Below are 20,716 nucleotides of genomic sequence, written 5' to 3'. Positions count from 1 at the left end.
GTGATTTTAATAATCTAATATAAAAGCCTGTGATCAGGAAATAGAAATTAATTTCCATTTATATGATAGAGTTATCAATAAGACTGAAGCATGAAAAACATTACATATAGAGGAGTTGAAGGAGAGAGTAATGATAGAAACTTTGATTCTTAAGGAAGAGCTTACTTTAAAAAAAACGAGTTTAAAACTGCCATGGTATTTAGATTCCATTGGCTGTGTTTTACTTGTGTCTGTCAGCATTTATAATTGCTGGAAATTACATGCTTTTCAACTACTACACATGTAATGAAACATGTTAGACAGCTTGATGTGTAATCTGGAATGAGGAATGGTGGGAACGGGAGCACGTTTGCAGGCCATTGGCAGCAGCCAGCTTTGTAAGACGACCACATGGAAGGCCACCACCAGCTGTGGCCAGAAAAGTAGGACTCCGTTCCAAGTCTTCATCTCTTGGCAGTATTTGAGACCTTGCACAAGAAATTTCCTGTCTCAATTTAGCTCATTCATAAAACGGAGTCTACTACCTGGCTGGGTTGTTGCATAGAGATAATACGTGCAAAGCATCTGGTACACCGCAAACAAGAACCGCAGCGGTGTGCTTGTTGAGGGTTATGAAAGGAGTTCCGACCGGTAGGTCTCCAAACTCCCCAGCCTCCGACTCTTCCTGGTGGACAGCAGGGACACGTCCCCGCGCCCCACCCACATTCCTCCGCGTAGCTCCGCCCCAGCCGCACGGCGGCGCGGCCACCGCAGAAACCCAGATCCACTAAGGACGCTTTTCTCACCCCACGGAGCGCGCGAAGCAGGTATGCAGCTGGCGGGCCACCTTTGTCCTACCCCGAGCTGTTCCCAGGGCTCCGGGAGCCCCGAGGAAAGGGATCCCTCTTCCGGGGAGACCCGGAGGGCAGAGGAGCGGTCTCGGGTCCTGGATGTGTCGGTCTCCATGGCAACGCGCTGCGCGCCCAGCTCTCGCGCTCCTGTGCGAGCTCCGCCGCTTTCCAGAGGGTTCCTCAGGGAGAAGAATTTCCCTCCACACCTGCGGCTTTCACCACCTGGTGTCACCTGTGCGGGAGGGTCGCGGTCACTCAGTTTCCACACTCGAGTACCAGCCCCATCCTACTCAATCGTCCCCACTTCCTACCCTGATACAAATTACTCAAAAACATAAACTGCTCCTCAATTTAAAACAGAAAAATATATGCCCAAACTGTAGTATAAAGGGAAATTGCAAGGAAACAATTTGTAATAAAGTCTGTATTTCCATCTGTACTGATGTATGCGGGCGCCCGCGCCGGGGCAGGGAGTCACCTGACCGTGAAGGTCTTAGCTACCTGGAGCTGCATGGCCAGTGGGGGCGTGATTTTTCAAAAACGGTCACCAGTTCTTGATAAAGTTCCAAACAGAACAAAGTGCAGTCAAGCTTTGATTTACATGTAGTTGCATTTCTCGAAAATTCACTGTTAATTAAAACTGCAAAAATTGTATTTCGATGTAAAATAGAACTGGGTTCTAGCCGCAGATAATTATAAACAGATTTTTCCACGGACATGAATGTGTGGGAGACTTCCTAAAGTTGTAGGGCTGCGTGATAATCCTTTATTGTGCAGGACTGTCCCTTGCATCACGGAATCTTAGTATCCGGTGCCTCAACCGCTTCTAAATGCCGCAGGGTCTCTCCATCTCTGCGAACAGAAAAAAAAAACTCCATAAATTTTCATAATGTCCCCTAGGGGGCGGTACCTCACCACTGAGCAAAACTGAACTGTAAAACTACAGAAGCATTACGGACATTCCTGCTTTGTAGAGGTGGTGATGCCGGGGTATTATATCTTAAATTCTCAGAACAACTTGCAAAAAAAAGGTATTGTTATTTCCAAGTGAGGTTTTGCGCAGTTAAGTGAGTTACCCCAGATCACAAAACTATAGCGTACCAAAGTGAGTTACAACCCAAGTCTGATCTCGGAGCCCACCGAGAAGCTCTCTCACTTGGGTTGTTACCTGTGGACACAAGGAGAGTTATTTGACTTGTCTTGGTGAGGCTGGAAGGAAAATTTTAGCGAAATGAGTTCTTTTACCTTTTAGGGATCAATTGTCTGATTTTGTTAACGTTTATGAAAAGTGTGCAATAAATTTTCATTGCTCTTATTTCAGGAACCTCCACGCATTGGAGACCATGGATAAATATGATATGATTAAGGTCATTGGGGAAGGTGCCTTTGGGAAAGCATACTTGGCCAAAGGGAAATCTGATAGCAAGCACTGTGTTATAAAAGAGATCAACTTTGCAAAGGTAAAGTGAAGCAGTTCACATTCCTGTTCCTATTCAGTGGTATATTCAGCTGGCTTTTAATCCAGTGTGAAAAGGGAACACATTTTGTTTTGTTTTTACAAGTATGAACAGTTGACTGTTTATTCAACCTCATAAATCCATTGTCCAATGGACATTGTCCTTTCCTTTTTAAAAAAGAAAGGAAAATAGAATAAAAAGGAAAGAAAAGAATTCGTATCATCCTGGCTTCTATTGCACTCCTTAGGGTGGCCTGTAAGGCCTATGAAATACCACCCACCTCTACCACTCTTTTCTCTGTTTTGCCCTAAGGTGGTGCACTTCCTGTGAGGGACTTCTCTTACTTAGCTCCATGAGGGGGCCTTCCCCAAGTATCCTAGCTCAGGTAGCTCCTCAACCTCAAGCACTCCTTATCACACCACATGGTTTATTCTCTCTCTTTCTCTCTCTCTCTCTCTCTCTCTCTCTCTCTCTCTCTCTCTCTCTCTCTTCCTTTCGTTGTTTAAGAGGTAGCGATTAGTCACATATAGCCACGGAGCACTTGAAATGTGGCTAATGTGACTGGGGAAATGAATGTTTACTAGTTTATTCTGTTAGGATTTGTAATGATCTGGAATTACTTTCATAACTTAATTCTTCACTTGTTTATTGTCTATCTCCCTCAGGATGCAGAACAGTGCTCAAAAATATTTATCGAATGAATGGAGGAAAACCATCTATTATTGTTAGTGTAATGATTTTGTAGAATAATTAAATACATTTCATTTCATTAAAAAGGAATCGTTTTTGCTGAATTCTCCTTGGTCAGTGTTTATGTCACCCACTCTAGCGATGTGTTCATCTCAGGATATATTGGAACAATAGTGTCCATTTTGTGTTAGAATTAATTTTAAGGCAAGTTTCGTTGGTTGCCTTCTCGAGGATTTATAAATGAGAGTAGCAGAAAAAATTTTATGCAAAATGGATTGTTCAAGTTGTACAGTGTGAATGTATTTATGCCACTGAATTGTACACTTAAAATGGTTAAAATGTTATAAATTTTATATTTATTTTATCACATTTTTAAGAATTGCAAAATAAAAGGGACTAACACACATTATATTAAAGCTCAAAGTATAGATAATTAGTTTCTAAAAGAATGCTTTGTTTATCACTGTAGGTCCCTTTTCATGGATCCGGGGCACACTTCTACTAATGTCCTCTTATTCTAGTGATCTATCAGAGCTTCCTTCCACATTATTCTGCTCACTCTCTTGTTTACCTGATGGCTCTTCCTCAGGCCTCTGTCTCCTCACCCTCTCCATGTCCTTTCCTAGCTCTCATCTCTTTCTGTACATTGTGAAATCACCTCACTTCAATCTTTAAGCAAATCACTCTTAAAATTGTCTCTCCAGCCCTGATACCTTCCAGCACCCTAACTGCCTGCTTGATATCTTCAAGTAATCTCTGTTAGTAATCTATTGTTGTGTAACATATTACCCCAAATTTAGTGGCTTAAACAATAAACATTTACAAGTATTATGTGCATCAAGAATTCAGGGCAAGGATCATTGAGGGCCATCTTGGAACGGACCACAGTTGTACCTGAAACAAAGCAGAAATTTCTCATCTTTCCAAGCAGACCCAATTCACCTGCTGTGTGCTGCACTGTGTTAATGATGTCAGTGTCTTTTTGATATCCAGGCTCAAAAACTAAGAGTCTTCTGGGAATTTTTTTCTCTCTCCACATCCAATTTCTTGCTAAATACTGTTGACTCACTTCCTTGATTTTGTTTTATCCCTTTTGTTGATGCCCTGAGTCACTTGGATCACTTCAGTAGCTTTCTCAAGGCTTCTACTTTTCATGTAGCACAATTTTGATAATGCTCCGGCTATGCCCCCAAACCATCACTGAGACTGAAGTCATAAAGGAAACCATGGCTCAGTGTAACTACATAAAGATATAAAACTTCTGTGTAACATAAAAAAAAAAGCTACAAAAAAAAAACAACAAAAACCCCACAATAAATTGAAAGAACATTGACAAAGTGTCAAAAATATTTTTTGCTAGTATCAACTAAAGGGTGCTAGCTTTTTATAAATCAATAAAAACAAAAACCCAAACCCGTAACTGAAGAAGTCATACAAAAATTTCAAACTCATTAGTATACTAATTAAATAAATCAATAAATATCACTTTGTGCTTATACAATTGGGGAGGATTAAAAAGAATATAAAAGTCGGGGAAAGCAGGCACTTTCTTTCTATACTGATGGAAGTAAATTGGTGCCACCCTGAAGGGAATTTATCAAACTGTATCAAAGCCTTGGATGGATCCATGCCCTGTCTATTATTGACGAGGAGTAAGGTCCACAATATGTTGTAAAAATGAAAAAAATCAGGCCACAAAAAGCTATGTGTGTTTATATACGATTAATGTTATACACACACACATAACATTAACAGTGATTATTGCTGGGTGGTGGGATTTCACCTCTGTCATTCTTCATTGTCAAAAATTTTAATATGGAGCATGTATTATGTTTTTAAAATTATGAATTGTATTATTTGTATAAGCAGAAAAAGCTATCTTCATTTTGGAAAATAAAAGGAAAAGAGCACACATCTTAGGATCCAGTAGTTCTGCTTTTGACAGTTTATTCCAAAGAAATACCCAGAGATGTACTTGTACAGGCAGGAACACTTAAATGTTCAAAAGTAGGGGATTGGTTAAGTAATCTATGAAAATCTAAGTGGCTCTTAGAAATCACGTTGTAGGTGAAGTACTGACATGGAAAATACCACAGCTTTTCCTATTTAGAAAATAGTATGTGTAGAATGATGCAATTTTTGTAAAAATATATACATTATATATATAAGTATGTGCATATCCACAGATATATTCATATACATACAAGAAAAAAAGATGTACTTGTTATTATCTAGGTGTAATGTGGAATTGTTAGTAGTTTTTGCCTTGTACTTTTAATATTGTTTTGCTCTTCAGATTAGTTTTGACACCCTCTCTGATTTATTCCCAAATACCATTTCCATCCTCCCCTTCATGTACCCTTCTGTTTTTTCACATACAAATCCTTTGTGCTCTAGCTTCTGAGCTCTTCCATGGGGCTGTTACTTCCAAGACGTCTTTGCCTGCCCATCTTCAACCATCAAAATCCCACCTGTTCAAGGCTGACTCCAGATAGCTTCCAGGGCCTTCCAGCGCTAAGTACTAATCTCACTTTCTCTATGAACTCTGTAGCTTTTATGCATATTGGTACTGCTGTTAATGGTACTGCTTGCTTTCTACTTTGATGTACTCTAGCTGTTTGTTTTGTGCCTTCTCCCCTTTCTTAAATTGTGTGTTCTATGCAGGCAGAATCCATGTGTCATTCATCTTGATACTCCACACAGCACCTAATAATGCTTTGCATCAGCAGGTGTTCAATAAATTCTTACTGGATAAATGATTCAATGAATAGATACTTTCAGGACCTCTAGCTCTATTGTTAAGCTGGTGCACACTTAGAAAGTATAATATAAAACCATTTTAATTCTAAGTAAAGAAAAGCTATTTGGGAGGTGAATCTGTTACTGAACCTAAGGGGTTTGCTTCTTGGGGTGTTCTATTCACTGAGACATGGTTGTCTCATTTAGGCGGTTTTATTTACTGGAAGCAAGTAAAGGAAAGGAAATTTCACATCGAAAGCTCTGTCTCCTGAAGAGGAGGCTTAGTTGTTGCTTTTTTTTTTTTTTTTTTTTTTTTTTTTGTTAATTACCAAATAGTGATTTCTTCTTGGCAGTTGGCTAGAGTATAGTTTTGGTCAAGCTCATCAGGTTATAGCTGCATCTGCAAAATACTGTGCTACATTTTAACATTTGACAAAAATAGTATTTAGTAAGAACTGCCCAGACCTTGAGACCTTTGTCTTATCTAACAAATCCTCTGTAAAACTATATATGAATGCATTTCATAGTATCTCTCCCATTCTTTAGTGGAGATAATAAAAAACTGACTGTATTTTTCTAGTACAGCACTGATTTTTTTTTTCATCTTTTTTACTCATGAACCACCTTTGCCTGCATGCCAGAAGTAAGTAGAATGTTATATTAGGCCTCGGTATTCTCACTTTTCTATGTTTATGTTATCAAATTTGTCTAGCAACACCTGTGTCACAGTATCAACATTTATTCTTTCTTCCTTTCTACTCTAATGTAGTTTTTTCATTACTTTTTATCTTGAGAAATTTACATTTCTTTTCATCTCTTCAACACCTCTCTGCTCAGCAAACTGTAGACCCCAGAACTTAAATTCCTTATTTTGTTACAGGTACCAAAAAGCTAATAGAAAATGTCATCATGCTACCATTATCAAGCATACCCTTTTATTTCCTGACTCAAAAAAGTGTTATATGTTTTCTTGAGATTATAAAAATAAAAATTTTCATGGTAGAAATTTTGAAAAGAACCAAAGAGGAAAATAAGACCATTTAGAGGACAATAAAAATCACTTATAACCTCTCTCTTCATCCCTATTAACATGGTGAATTTCTCTCCAGGCTATTTTTAATGCATAAATGTACTTTGTAAGTTACTAGAATGATTAGTGTCATGGTGGATATCCTCTTTTTTTTTTTTTTTTAAAGATTTTATTTTACTGGGGAACAGTGTGTACTTCCAGGGCATTTTTCAAATCAAGTTGTTGTCCTTTCAGTCTTAGTTGTGGAGGGCGCAACTCGGCTCTAGGTCCAGTTGCCGTTGCTAGTTGCAGGGGGTGTAGCCCACCATCTCTTGTGGGAGTCGATCTGGCAACCTTGTGGTTGAGAGGACGCGATCCAACCAACAGAGAGCCATCCAGGAGCTCAGTGGCAGCTCAGCTGAAGGTGCTGTGTTCAATCTTAGTTGCAGGGGTCGCAGCTCACTATCCCTTGTGGGAGTGGAGGAATCGAACCGTCAACCTTGTGGTTGAGAAGCCACCGGCCCATGTGGGAATTGAACCGGCAGCCTTCAGCGTTAGGAGTACCGAACTCCAACCGCCTGAGCCACCGGGCTGGCCCGGATATACTCTTTTATAGCAGCTTTTTACACTTTGCAATATTTCTCTTGTCATTCAAAGTTTTCATATAATGAAATGTTCACAATAGTAATAATGACAATTTTACCACTTACTAGGTGCCTGTTATATGTCATGCCATCCTACGTGTTTTACATATATCAACTTCTTTTATCCTTCTAACAGTCCTAAAAGGTAGCCCTCGTTACTCTCATTGTATAAGTGACATTGCTGAGCTCAAATAGGGTAAGTAATTTACTCAAGAAGGCACAGAAACCAGCATGTCTTTATTCTTCCTCCGCTCTTTCTACTGTAACACATTGCCTCCCTTGATTTTTTAATGACTGCATAGTGTAACATCAGGTTAAAAATACCATAATTTATATAACTCTTTTTCTACTTCAGATAAGTATGTTTGATTTTTTTGCTATGATTAAATAACACTATATATGTAGAGTATGATTCGTTTTTGTTAAATAACATACATAACATACTATATAAGTATATGTGTATGTATATATTTACCTATAAATGCATTAAATAAAAATGGTTTAACAATTAGTAGCAGTTACCCCTAAAAAATAGGACTGCATGGAATGGGTGGGGAAAAAAAGGGAAAGTTTCCATTTTACCTTATTCACTTCTATCTGGCTTAAAATATTTTTTGAAATCACAGCATGTATTTTTAGAGTTCTTAAAAAATTGGTAAGACACTTTAGTTATGACTTTTATATGAGAATCCTTGGGCACATTCCTGATTAGTTTCTTTGGATAAATTTCCAGAAGAATTAATAAGTCAAAAATAGGAGCATTTTAAAGTTTCTTATTAATACTGTAAGATTGCCTTTCCAGAAAGACTTTACAGTTTACAGACATACACCTGAAGTATATGAGTGTCCATTTTGCTGCTTTCTGGCTTATAATGGGTATTAAAATTCTTTTTGTGTTTTCCAATTTCACACATGAGATGTTGCATCAAATTTTGTTTTAGTTTTTATTCTTTAATTACTGAATGAGGTTGAATTTTTTTCGTTTACCAGCCATTTTTATTTTTTATTTTTTGCGAGTTTTCTATTCATGTACTTTGCCATATTTCTATTGTTGTTTGTCAGAATTAATTTTTGATTCTTATTAATTGCCAGAATTCTTTATATATTACAAATACAAAATCTTTGTAAAATATACTGCCAGTATTTTTTTTTACCTAACTTATGTTTGCTTTTAATTTTGTTTATAATGTTTATATGAAAAATAGTAGTTAAAATTTTTTTAAGGAGCAAAATCTATCAGTTGGGTAGGAGTAATCCAGTAATTTTTGTTTTGAAATTCGTGTATTGTCTATACAATTTAAATTTGGGGGGAAGATATTGAAGCTTAGAAGGGTTAAATAACTTACTGGGTGCATAGCTAGGAAGCCACATTGCTGGAATCGAGAACGTTAATTTTTTTAAAAAAGTCTTATTTCTAAGTGAGGGTGAGAAATTTGGGGACTCAAACATTATGTGTGGGCCAGTGGTAAAGAAGAACATTACAGAAGGAGCCGTGGAAAGGAACAGGTGACCCATGGAGGCCAGAAAGGTGGGGCAACTGGGCTGGAAGTCAGGGTGGAAATGTAAGTTGGTAAAGTGCCAAGAATGAGGGAGGAAAGGTAGAAATGAAGTGTGGCCACTGCCGTTGACACCAACACATTTGAAAAAAGTACTGTCCATAGATGATAAATAGAATAATAAGTAAATACAGCAAATATACGAGGTCAGACAATTAAGTTCACGAACTCATCCTAGGAAAATGTGCTACATACCTCATTGCTGAATATCACTACCGTCACCTTCGAAGTACTCCCCTTGGGAAACTATGCACCAACACCAGCACCTAGTCCACCCTTCAAAGCAATTTTGAAACTCTTTTTCTGGAATGGCCGTCAGAACTGAACTCGTATTACCCCTGATGTCCTGAATGTCATCCAAATGTCTTCCTTTCAATATTTCCTTTCTCTTCAGGTAAAGAAAGAAGTCACTGGGGGCCAGATCAGGTGAGTAGGGGGGGGTGTTCCAATACAGTTATTTGTTTACTGGCTAAAACCTCCCTCACAGACAGTGCCGTGTGAGCTGGTGCATTGTCGTGATGCAAGACCCAAGAATTGTTGGTGAAAAGTTCAGGTCGTTCAACTTTTTCACGCAGCCTTTTCAGCACTTCCAAATACTAAACTTGGTTAACTGTCCAGTTGGTACAAATTCATGATGAATAATCCCTCTGATATCAAAAAAAGTTAGCAACAGCGTTGCAACAAGTTCACGAACTTAATTGTCACACCTCGTACTTGAAGTCATAAGAGAATTTTTATTTGAAAATGAAAAATGCTGTAATCTTAATACAGAACTTTACTGGTCTGATTTATGTGACATGTGACACATTTTCATATTTCAGATTTTATTTCTTCTCAGCAGTGATTCCTGCTGGGCCATTGCATGTTTATAAAGAATTCCTTTGCTGCAGAAAGATAAATATAAAATAACTTTCCTCTAGATGCCTAAATAATTAATACAGTATCATCAGCCCAACTGAACTTAATTTTTTTTTCAATTACAGGTGATATTCAATATTATATTAGTTTCAGGTATACAGCGTAGTGGTTAGACATTTCTATAACTTACAAAGTGATCCCCTTGCTAAGTCTTGCTCCCACCTGACACCATATATAGTTATTACCATATTATTGACTATATTCCCTATGCTGTACTTTACATCCCTGCGACTATTTTGTAGCTGCCAATTTCTACTTATCCCTTTACCTTTTTCACCCAGCCCCCCAACCCTCTTCCCATCTGGCAACCATGAGTTTGTTCTCTGTATCTATGAGTTTGTTTCTGTTTTGTTCGTTTATTTTTCTTTTTAGATTCCACGTATAAGTGAGATCATATGGTATTTGTCTTTCTCTGTCTGACTTATTGCACTTAGCATAATACCCTCTAGGTCCATCCATATTGTTGCAAATGGTGAGATTTCATTCTTTTTTATGGCTGAGTAATATTCTATTGCATATACAGAGGGTGCCCCAAAAATGTATACACATTTTAAGCAAGGAAAAAAACTATTAAAATTGTAATACTTAAATATACCGATAACAAAAGATGAATACAAGTCATGTGAATACATTTTTTTGGCATCTCTCATATGTACCACTTCTTTATTCATTCGTTTTCTTTGTGGTTTTTTTTTGTTTTTTTTTAAAGATTTTGTTGGGGAAGAGGAACAGGACTTTATTGGGGAATAGTGTGTATTTCTAGAATTTTTTCCAAGTCGAGTTGTCCTTTCAATCGTAGTTGTCCTTTCAATCGTAGTTGTGGAGGGCGCAGTTCAGCTCCAGGTCCAGTTGCCGCTGTTAATTGCAGGGAGCACAGCCCACTATCCCTTGCAGGAGTTGAACCGGCAACCTTGTGGTTGAGAGCCCACTGGCCCATGTGGGAATCGAACCTGCAGCCTTTGGCGTTAGGAGCGGAGCTCCAATTGCCTGAGCCACTGGGCTGGCCTCCTCCATTCATTTTTTGATTGGACCATTTAACCCATTTACATGTAAAGTAATTGATAGATGTATAGGTATTGCCATTTTATTGTTTTCTGATTGATTTTGTAGTTCTCTGTTCCTTATTCTCTTGTTCTCTTGTATGTTGATAACTTTCTGTAGTATTGTGTTTGGTTTCCTTTTTATGTATTTCTTGTATATCTCTTGTAAATTTTTGGTTTGTGGTTACCGTGTGCTTCATATATATAAAGCTAAGTTTGTAACAGTGTATTTTAAGTTGATAGTCGCTTAAGTTTGAACACATTCTAGAATCGCTGCCATTTTTACTCAACCCCTCCATGTTTATGTTTTTGTCATTATTTTTTTACTTCCTTTGTGCATTTGTATGTTTGTGTATATCCTTTAGTTTTCTGTTGTAAATGATTTCCTACATTTGCCTTTGAACCTTTGTACTAGCTTTAGTGTCGGTTGATCCACTGCTTTTATTATGTTTGCCTTTGTCAGTGAGAATTTTTTTCTTTATGATATTTTCTTATTCATATTTTTAATTTATTTTCTTCTTCTTAAAGAAGTCACTTTAACATTCCTTGTCATATGGTTTGGTGGTGATGAACTCCTTCAGCTTTTTCTTGTCTGGGACCAACTGAACTTTTAATACAGCAAAACTTCACCAGAAATACTTATTTTTTGTTTACGATTGTCATTGACAAACTGTTGATCAGATATATGAGGCACTTTGCTAATTCTAGAAATGTCGTTTCCTGATGTTGAGAGATTGGTTTAAGAAGTGCCATTAACAGCCAGTGAAATTCTGGAGAATTTTAGATGGAAGTGAGCAAAAAGCATGTTCTTAAAGCAAGTTATCTTTACAGACTGTTCTGTCTCTTAATATAATTTAGATGCCCATCCAAGAAAAAGAAGCTTCAAAGAAAGAAGTCATTCTTCTGGCAAAGATGAAACATCCTAACATTGTAACCTTCTTCAGTTCATTTCAAGGTTTGACTTTCTACCATTCTTAAATTATTTTAATAAAGTATAGGCATGTAGACTTCTATAAATGACAAAATCAACCAAACAAACAAACATGAAAAGAATATTGGTCAGGAACCATCCATTCACTTAACAAATATTTCTCAAATGCCTACTACACGCCAGGCATTGTTCTAGGTGCCAGGAATAGAGCAGTGAACAAAACGGGCGAAAATTCCTGTCTTCATGGAGGTTGCATTCTAGCGGGAAGAGGCAGACAATATACACATATCTAGTCTGTCAGGTGTTTATAGGCTGTGACAGGGCTGTATAGGTCCACAGTTCACCATGGGGCATTCCCCATCCCAGCGCTCGGCACTGTGGCGCTCATTCATAGGTGGTAAGTAGTTCATGGAGCAGGAGTATTACCTAGCTATCTTTAAGCACCACCAGGGGCTAAAAATCAGTAAATAAACACTGTTATTTGAGCTTTCACACTGTGCAGGGCACTGTGTTTCTTAACAAATGAAAACCACTGCATTCAAGACAATTCTCTGTGTGCAGCCCTCTTTAGCTACTGGGTACTTAAAAGAATTTGGGGACTTCTGAGGTTTTCCTGGAAGCCGAGCAGCACACGTGAGCATGAGAGTCTCAAAAAGTTCAAGGGGCAGCCACGAATTAAAGTGTCTACATTCCTGATCATTGATTTCTAATAACAATGCCATACAACGACCTTTCTTTACCTCATCCTTTGGGCTGTTGTTGTGACTCCCTCTGTCTAGCTACTTCCTCCTCAGCCTCAGGCCTTTTCTGACATCACAGTTCAAATTATAGCCCCCTTTACTGATCTTGCTCAGTTCTTTGTACTTGTGTGCATATGTCTATTTATATGGACAATTATGAATTGGTTTAATGTTTGTCTCCCTTTTAAATAGTAAATTTAATGGATTATTTTGCTCACCACATGATTTGCAGTATCTAGCACATAGTAGGTGCTCAATACAGTATTTGCTGAATGAGTGCATGGATTGGACCACTTTAATAGACTGGAGTGTAACTTTATACCATGCAAAATGGATATTTGAGGACAGCTTACCCTAGGTACCGTTATAAAATTAGAGGTCATTTTTACAGTGTAAATAACCTCCTTTGAATTTGTTTGTATTGTAAGCTTAAATTTTCTTAGGACAGCTTTTTTCTTTTTTTAAAGTAGAGCACCCCTGTGTTTAGAAAAACTAGAGCTATTATGTTGCCTTTTCATTTGCCTGGAAGATTGTTGGGGCTTAAAACACCAAGCTTATCTGAAAGCCTCAGAGTCCTTGCAGCACCTGACTACTGGGGATTGGAGATAAAGCCATTGCTTACCCTCAGACAGCTCTCATATTTCTGAACAGAACCCCGGCTCTAGTTCATTAAATGTTTGTCTATAGAGAGTATGAAGATTTACAGGTTTGAAGCAGCATATGAAAATGAGAATGTGGTGAGATTTTCCTGAGGCCAAATTAATTCCACTTAAATTTCTTCAGTAAGTGTTTATCAAGTACCTATTATATGCCAGGTATATTCTAGGTCTTGGGAATATACCTCAGTGAACAAAATAGGCAAAAATCCCTGCACTGTTGTTTTCTGTCACTGTATAACAATGACTGCATTGTTAATGGCTTAACCAACACCCGCTTATCTCCCGATTTCTCTACATATGTCAGAAGGCTAGGCTTGGCTTAGCTGGATTCTCTGCTCAGGGTCTCACAATTGAAGTCAGGATGTCAGCTGGGGCTCATAGTAGTTCTCTTCCACGGTTATTCATGTTGTTGGCAGAATTCATTTACTTGCAATTGTAGGACTGAGGTGTCCGCTTTCTTGCTGGCTTTTAAGTCGGGGGTGGTTCTCTGCTTCTAGAGGCCAACTTCTCTCCCCTGGCATGTGGCCCTTTAAGAGGCTCTGTCCTGCTTGGAATCTCTTACTTCCTCTGTCTCTGACCTCTAGCCCCAATTTTAACTGGCTCTGGTGATTAAGTCAGGTCCACCTCGATAATCTTCTCTCTTAACTCAAAATCAGCTGATTAGTAACTTTTATTATATCAGCAAAATTCCCTTTGCTAACATAACATAATCCTGGCAGTGATAGCCCATTATTTTTATAGGTTCTGCCTTCACTCAAGGAGCAGTTACACAATGTGTGTGCACTAGGGCCATCTAAGAACCTGCTGTTACAACAGTGGAGTTTATGTTTTTAGGCGGGAAGGTGGGGAAAGACAGACAATAAATGTAAACATAGTAAATATAATCCAGACACTCTGTTAGAAGGTGATAAGTGCTGTGGGAAAATAAAATAGGGTGAGTCAGGAGTGGAGAGAACAGTTTTAAATAGGGTGGTCAGGATGGGCCTTATTGTGAAGGTGACATTTGAACAAAGACTTGAAGAGTCATGCTAATGTCTGGAGAAGAGCTTTCTAGGCAAGAGGAACAGCCACTGCAAAGATAGGAGGCAAGAATACATTATGAGTCCGCTGATTAGAGTACTGAATATTCTTATTTGCATAGGCCAGCCTCCTCATTTATGATTTCCAATTTCTTTAGAGTTGAGTAAGAATTTACAGACATTTTGTGTGCTCAATCCTTTTAAAGCATTCCCAGTTATTTTCCACTTGCCCCATCCAACATTTAAGTCAATGAATTTTTTTAGCTCTTCACTTTTAGAGTCGTCCAAAGCATTCAATGTAGTTTTTGTAGAAATAATCACATCTTTCTTTACTATTCATGTTTCATCAGTTATGTAATAATCACAAGTATAATTGGTATAAACAGACTTGAGAACAAGCACAATGATCTTGGTAAGAATCAGTGGGAACAGAGGTAAGTGAGCCTAGTAGAGAGTCTAATAACCACCAGGGGTAACCTTTAGTGGGCAACCCTGGTGGAGCGTGCCCATTAATGTAGTGAGTAGGTAAGGCAGAGGTCAGTTAAAAGAGTGTCTGTTGTACTCAATAACATGGTTGAATAAGTGCCATATAAATAAAAGTTTATACTCAAATTCGAGAAAGGTCTATTTATTCTTCCTGGAGTGTTGGGAAGACAGCTGCCATTTTACAGCAGACTTCTAATCTCTTGCAGGAATATATTAATAATAACTAACATGTATTGAACTATCATGTGCAGGCATAATTCTAAGCATGACATGGATTTAACTGATTTAATCATTACAACAATTCTAAGAAGAGTTTATTATTATATCCATTTTACAGATGAGATAATGAGGCACAGAGAAAGTTAACATTCCTTAGAGTCACAGACCTAAGGAATGTAAATGGTGAAGTGAGATTAGAACACAGTCCAGTCTGACTTGATTCTACAGCCAGGAATAGGTATAGATATACCAAATTTTGATGTTATATTCTCCATTTTCTAGAACTTGAAAGGCAAATGATTAGTAAATATCTGAAACCCTACCAGAACCAAATGATGCCTTTTCTTACAGAGAACAACAGGCTGTTCATTGTGATGGAGTATTGTGATGGAGGGGATCTCATGAAAAGAATCAATAGACAACGGGGAGTGTTATTTAGTGAAGATCAGGTAAAAACACTTCTAATTTGCCTTTTGATTTACATGGGGGCATTAAATATATAAGGCTATAAGCAGTAGACTGTGTTTAGATGAAGTATGGTTTCTGGTAGAGAAATTCAAACCATGAAATAGTAGATCAATATTCCTGATAGATTTAGTCCAAAGCATGTTTGCAGTTGAACTTAAATTGAATCTTTCTGAGTGAAGTTTGCTTGAGAAAAGACAGTATCTTATTTTTGGACAATCTCATGTAGGATACCCCGATATAAATCTTCAGGGCTAAAAAAAAAATCTGAATGTGGATGGTCCTTAGCCATTTTAAATGTGACATATTTATAGTTTCACTCTTCCTCCTTTTACCATTTGGTACTCTGTTTTAAAATAGCCGTTCCACTTTGCTAAGAAAGATAGAAGCTCTTCTTAGCAATGGCTATTTAGTTTCATTGGTTATTAAGAGAGAGAAGCAAAAAGGTAAAGAATAATGGCCTCAATTCCCATTTTCTCTTTGCACAAACACATTTTTCTTTTATACTCTGGGCTTCCTTTGGAAACCTCTTGGGAGTTGTACTCATGAAGGAGACAGGTATGTGTATGGAGAGGAATCCGAATCAGATCCTGTGTGATTGATGGGAAAGGAGTGGTCCGCCATCTTTCTGTAGGTCATTCATTTCTTTGTTGTATTTTAGCATTTAAGAGGATCATACCCACGTAACTTCTTTTTAATGTTAAAATGGAATATTTTGAATGTATGAATGATTAAAGAATCTATATCTCTAGCCTCTGTAAATTTAATCAAGCATTTTTCCTATGCTCATTTACATTATAATTAAATTCCATATTTGTAGAAACCTCCTTCCTATCTAGGTATTAATATTATTTTGCAACATTTAATAAAAATACTTTTTCTACAAAATTTTGAATTACATTTCCCTCTGTTGGGAGAGAACTAAAATTACAACTGAATCATAGTATCTGGCATATGGCTTTTTTCCCCCTATGGTTTTCCTTTCTGTGTAATTTGGAGGACAGAGTGAATAAACTTTTAGAATAGTTTCAGTAAATCTCTGTAGGCACAGAACACATTTTACTAAAGAGGCTCATGACCAGCTAAGAAAAATAAAATCATGACTAAGAAAGTTAAGCTTTAAAAAGTTTAAAAGTAACATTTTTGTTTTCATATTATAATCATATATGCGGTATTTCATTAAAATTTTTAATAACTGTTACATATCATCCATTTCTTCCTTTTTCTCTCTCTGCCCTTGGCATCGTCCCTCCACTGAAAAGGAAAAACCAGTGGCACCACAGTCATCAAGAAATAGGGCTACTTGTTTACCATCCTGATACAGTTAGCATCCTAGTGTTAAGAAAAAAGAAAATCATGGACTGTCTCCCTCTCTCTCTTGCTTCCATTTATCTTTTGTGTATGTGGAGTTCCCTTGAATACCAACACATTTGGATTGATTTTTGCACCTCCATTTTTCTAGCTGTAAAAAGAAAATAATAAGATGGTATATCAATTAGCTTCATTCATATAAACACATAATAAATATATTATTTCTTTTTTGCATATTATGAAGACACACAATGACCATCAGACTACTCACTAATTTTGTTTTATGTTCCCTCTATAGGTTCTGAGTTGGTTTGTGCAGATTTCTCTAGGACTAAAACATATTCACGACAGGAAGATCTTACACAGGGACATAAAAACACAGGTAACAGCGGATCAGAGGGAAGACCAAGACAGAAGTGATCTTTTGTTTTCTTGAAATTTCTCAAACGACATAGCATTCTCTCCATTTATAGAATATTTTTCTTAGCAAGAATGGAATGGTTGCAAAGCTTGGGGACTTTGGTATAGCAAAAGTCCTGAACAAGTAAGTACTTTTCAAAGTCTTATTTTTTTCTATTCATAACAGCCAAAACATATACTTTTAGGTATTATAAATTAAGTAGATATTAAAGCTTGGTTTCCAAATAATTCAAAATAACTGTTTATATAAATCATTAAATCATTCAGATGGTACTTTATCTGAAATTAAAATTCCCAAGATAAATCTTGGCATAATAGAATGTTGGTGACATTGTTTTGTACTGTGAGCTAAACTTACCAAATGAGATGTAACTTTAATATGCATAAAACTAGTGAGAATTTAGTGACCCATGCAAATTCACACATGCTGGGGGGAATATATTGGTGTAACTGGTTTGCAAGACAATTTGGCAGTCATATCAAAAGATTTTTAAATGTTCTCTTTTGGGGAATTTGTTCTAAGGGAATAATTTGAAATTTGGAATAATTTAAATGCCTAATAATTGGGAAATGGTTAAATGTAATAGAACTTGGCATAGCCAGTACTTGAATATTATGTAGCCACTAACAATCATGATTTTGAAGACTTCTTGATGATATGAAAAGATTTTGTTATATTAGGTAAAAAATTAAATTCTGAATTTTAAATACATTGTGGTCAAAGTACTGTGAAAAGATATGCATGGAAAAAAGATAGGAAGGAAAGTTATCACAATTTTAACAATTGTTTTTGGGTGGTAAGATTATGGATCATTTTTTTCTTCTTTATTCACTTTTGTATTTTCAAAATTTTAAATCAAGAGGTTACATTACTTTGATAATTGGAAATAGCGGACTCTCTCCATCTGAGAGATTTTTGTACTATGACAGTTGTCCCTCTTTGTGGAGTCTTTAGGCCATAAAATTTTTTTAATGTGTAGATTTTGGGGAGGTAAATTATAAGTTTAAATATCAACTATTTTTGTCACTCTTATCAAAGGACAATATGTTCTTTATTTTAATATGTGCTTACATCAGATTTTGTTCTCCAGTTTTATACTTTTCTCTTGCGTGCCCATGTCTTAAGATTTTTCTTACTCCAATAATAAACCATTATTTTGTTATTCAATATAATTTATTAGTTCCATGGAACTTGCTCGAACTTGTGTTGGAACACCTTACTACCTGTCTCCAGAGATCTGTCAGAATAAGCCCTACAACAACAAAACGTGAGTTGCTATCGCTTTGAAAATCTCAGTAAAATCTGATGGAGTCTCTCTTTCTTATGGAACTACTGTAATTTCATTTTCTTCAAGTGTGAAATGGGGATCCCAGTGACTGTTTCTGGACACCTTATGTTCCCAGAAGCTTTTGCACTTATTTAGAATAAAGCAAATTTTCTTTATTTAAAGATACAAGTGATGGTATAACATTGAAATTTTCAGTCATTTTGATGTCCATCTTTGTATTTGATTTTTATATCTTCTAAGCACTATTTAGGTCATTGCAGTAAAGTATTGTAGGTGGGCCAGATAAAAGGCAGTGTGGTCTGGTGACAGAGCACTGGATTAGGAGCTTGGAATCCTAGTCTTGCATAGAGATTCAGAATGAGTGACTCCAAGACGTGCCTCTGGTATGTGGATTATTTTGAGATAAAGGCAACCAAGATCCAGCAGGCTCAAGAGAAACTTTTGCTCTTCTTTGATTACCTAGAAGAATTTAAATTAGGGGACTTGCCAATAATAAGAGATGATCAGAGATAGCCTTTTGACTTATGTATAACAGGGCAAACTTTAGTTACTGAATATCTGCTCTTCTTCGGTCCTGCAATGACCTCCCTCTCCTCTGAAGCCCCAAGATACCTTGCCTCATCCTTAGCTTCGAATGCCATACATACCTCATTTTCCCTTTTATCCCTAACTTCTCATGTATGTGGGGTCTCTGACTCTCATGTACGCAGGGTTCCCATATGTACATATATAATTAAATTTGGTTATTTTCTCTTATTAATCTGTTTCATGTATATTTATTAGACCAACTGAAAGAACCTCGAGGGTAGAGGAAAGTTTCTTCCTCCCACACCTGTCTCTGTCGTCCGCTTGACCAAATCAGTGGACCTCTGTGGGCCTGTTTCCCTACCTATAACAACAAGAGTGTTGGCTAGGTAATCATTCAGGTATCTTCCAGTTTTAAAACTCAGCTAGTTTTTATGTATGTGATACGAGAGCCTCGTTCTGAGGAGTAATATTAATATACACAGTGATAAAAGATGAAGATGAGGTCGTTTTTACTTCCATGTAAAGGGGAAGGAAAAATATTTCACTTGTCAAAGCTGGCTGCCGGTTGAACCAGTTGGCCTATCAAGAAGACTGAACTCCTTTTGCGAGTTAATTGTCCATTTGTTTAGGAAAACATCCAAGGGATATTTGACTGTTTAACTTTGAAGCATAAATGGAAAGCAAAACCCAGCTGGTAGAGACAAAAAGAATAATAAACATTTCTTCGCATAATAAAAGAACAAACAGGTAGTGTTTTGGAGCTATACTCTGGCACAAAGAAGGCATTTGGCCTCAAGTAGAGCAGGAATGCAGCTCGTGTAGGGCTGGGTGGCAGGGCATGCTGTCCAGAGCAGAGTTTTGTGCTGCTGCCAGCTGAGAGCCCTAGGTGAAGCAACACTGTTCTATTTCTTTACACCGTTTTTTAAGAGTTTGGGACAACATTCAAATATACTGATGTGGTGATTCTGATAATTAGAAGCTTCCAGCAATAATCAGCTGCCCCCTTTAGACCAGGAAATCATTCCCAGGATCATCATAGTTTTCACCACAAAGGGAGGTACAAGGCATACGGGAGGTGCCACCCTGTCCCAGGTGGCTTCTTATCCTGGAGAGCTCTGTAGACACATGAGGTCACTGCACTGGCTGCAGAGGGCGCCCTGGGACAGAGGAGGAGTTTGGGCCTAGGAAAGATTAGGTAAAGAGAAAATTCTGTGTGGTGGGGGGAAGTGAGCAGTGAGTTTCTAGAAACTCTAGAAAAATTCTAGAAACCAGTTAGAAGTTGTTTCCTACCTATTCTGTAACCACCCTCTATTGTACTCAAACCTGTAGTATATCGCTCTCTGCTTCTCCTGCACACACTCTCAAAGGAAGTGTTGCTAAATAGTTGGAGCCATTTACCACACCTTACTGAATCCCTCTTGTTTTGACTCTTTGACTATCTTCTCGCTTTCTTGACTTCTCATTATATTTTCCTTGGTCTCTTAGATGTAATTATGCTTTTTGTTTTATAAGTTATCTCCTTATTAAACCAATCACATATAAATCCCAAGTCCTAAAGAGCAAGTCTCTAGTCATACATTGTAAGCACGTTTTTCAAATTTATTGAGTTGCAGTATTATTTTCATCACTTAATAAAACTTTGGGTCTGTCAATAGCCTTGAGGGGAATGTAAATCAACCTTTGTAAATCAACCAAAATTTACCTTTTGAATAAAAATAAATCCATATTTGAGTCCTGCCTCCTCTCTCCACATTGCTCAAAATTCC

At 37.3% G+C, this 20,716-nt stretch overlaps 1 protein-coding gene across 1 annotated transcript in view; it reads left to right on the top strand.

The window, feature by feature from the left end:
- Positions 1 to 743: 743 nt before the first annotated feature.
- Positions 744 to 20,716, top strand: part of NEK5 (NIMA related kinase 5) — a 72,358-nt gene continuing 52,385 nt past the window's right edge. Inside the window, 7 exon segments of the mRNA XM_081045390.1 lie at positions 744 to 806; positions 2,152 to 2,290; positions 11,742 to 11,838; positions 15,289 to 15,386; positions 17,012 to 17,095; positions 17,187 to 17,257; positions 18,315 to 18,401. Coding sequence (XP_080901516.1) covers positions 2,174 to 2,290; positions 11,742 to 11,838; positions 15,289 to 15,386; positions 17,012 to 17,095; positions 17,187 to 17,257; positions 18,315 to 18,401 — 554 coding nt within the window. The 5' untranslated portion in view covers positions 744 to 806; positions 2,152 to 2,173.

Source organism: Rhinolophus hipposideros, assembly GCF_964194185.1.
Source record: "Rhinolophus hipposideros genome assembly, chromosome: 4".
In the NCBI taxonomy this organism is placed as follows: Eukaryota; Metazoa; Chordata; class Mammalia; order Chiroptera; family Rhinolophidae; genus Rhinolophus; species Rhinolophus hipposideros.
This window is presented reverse-complemented; position numbering and strand designations above follow the sequence as displayed.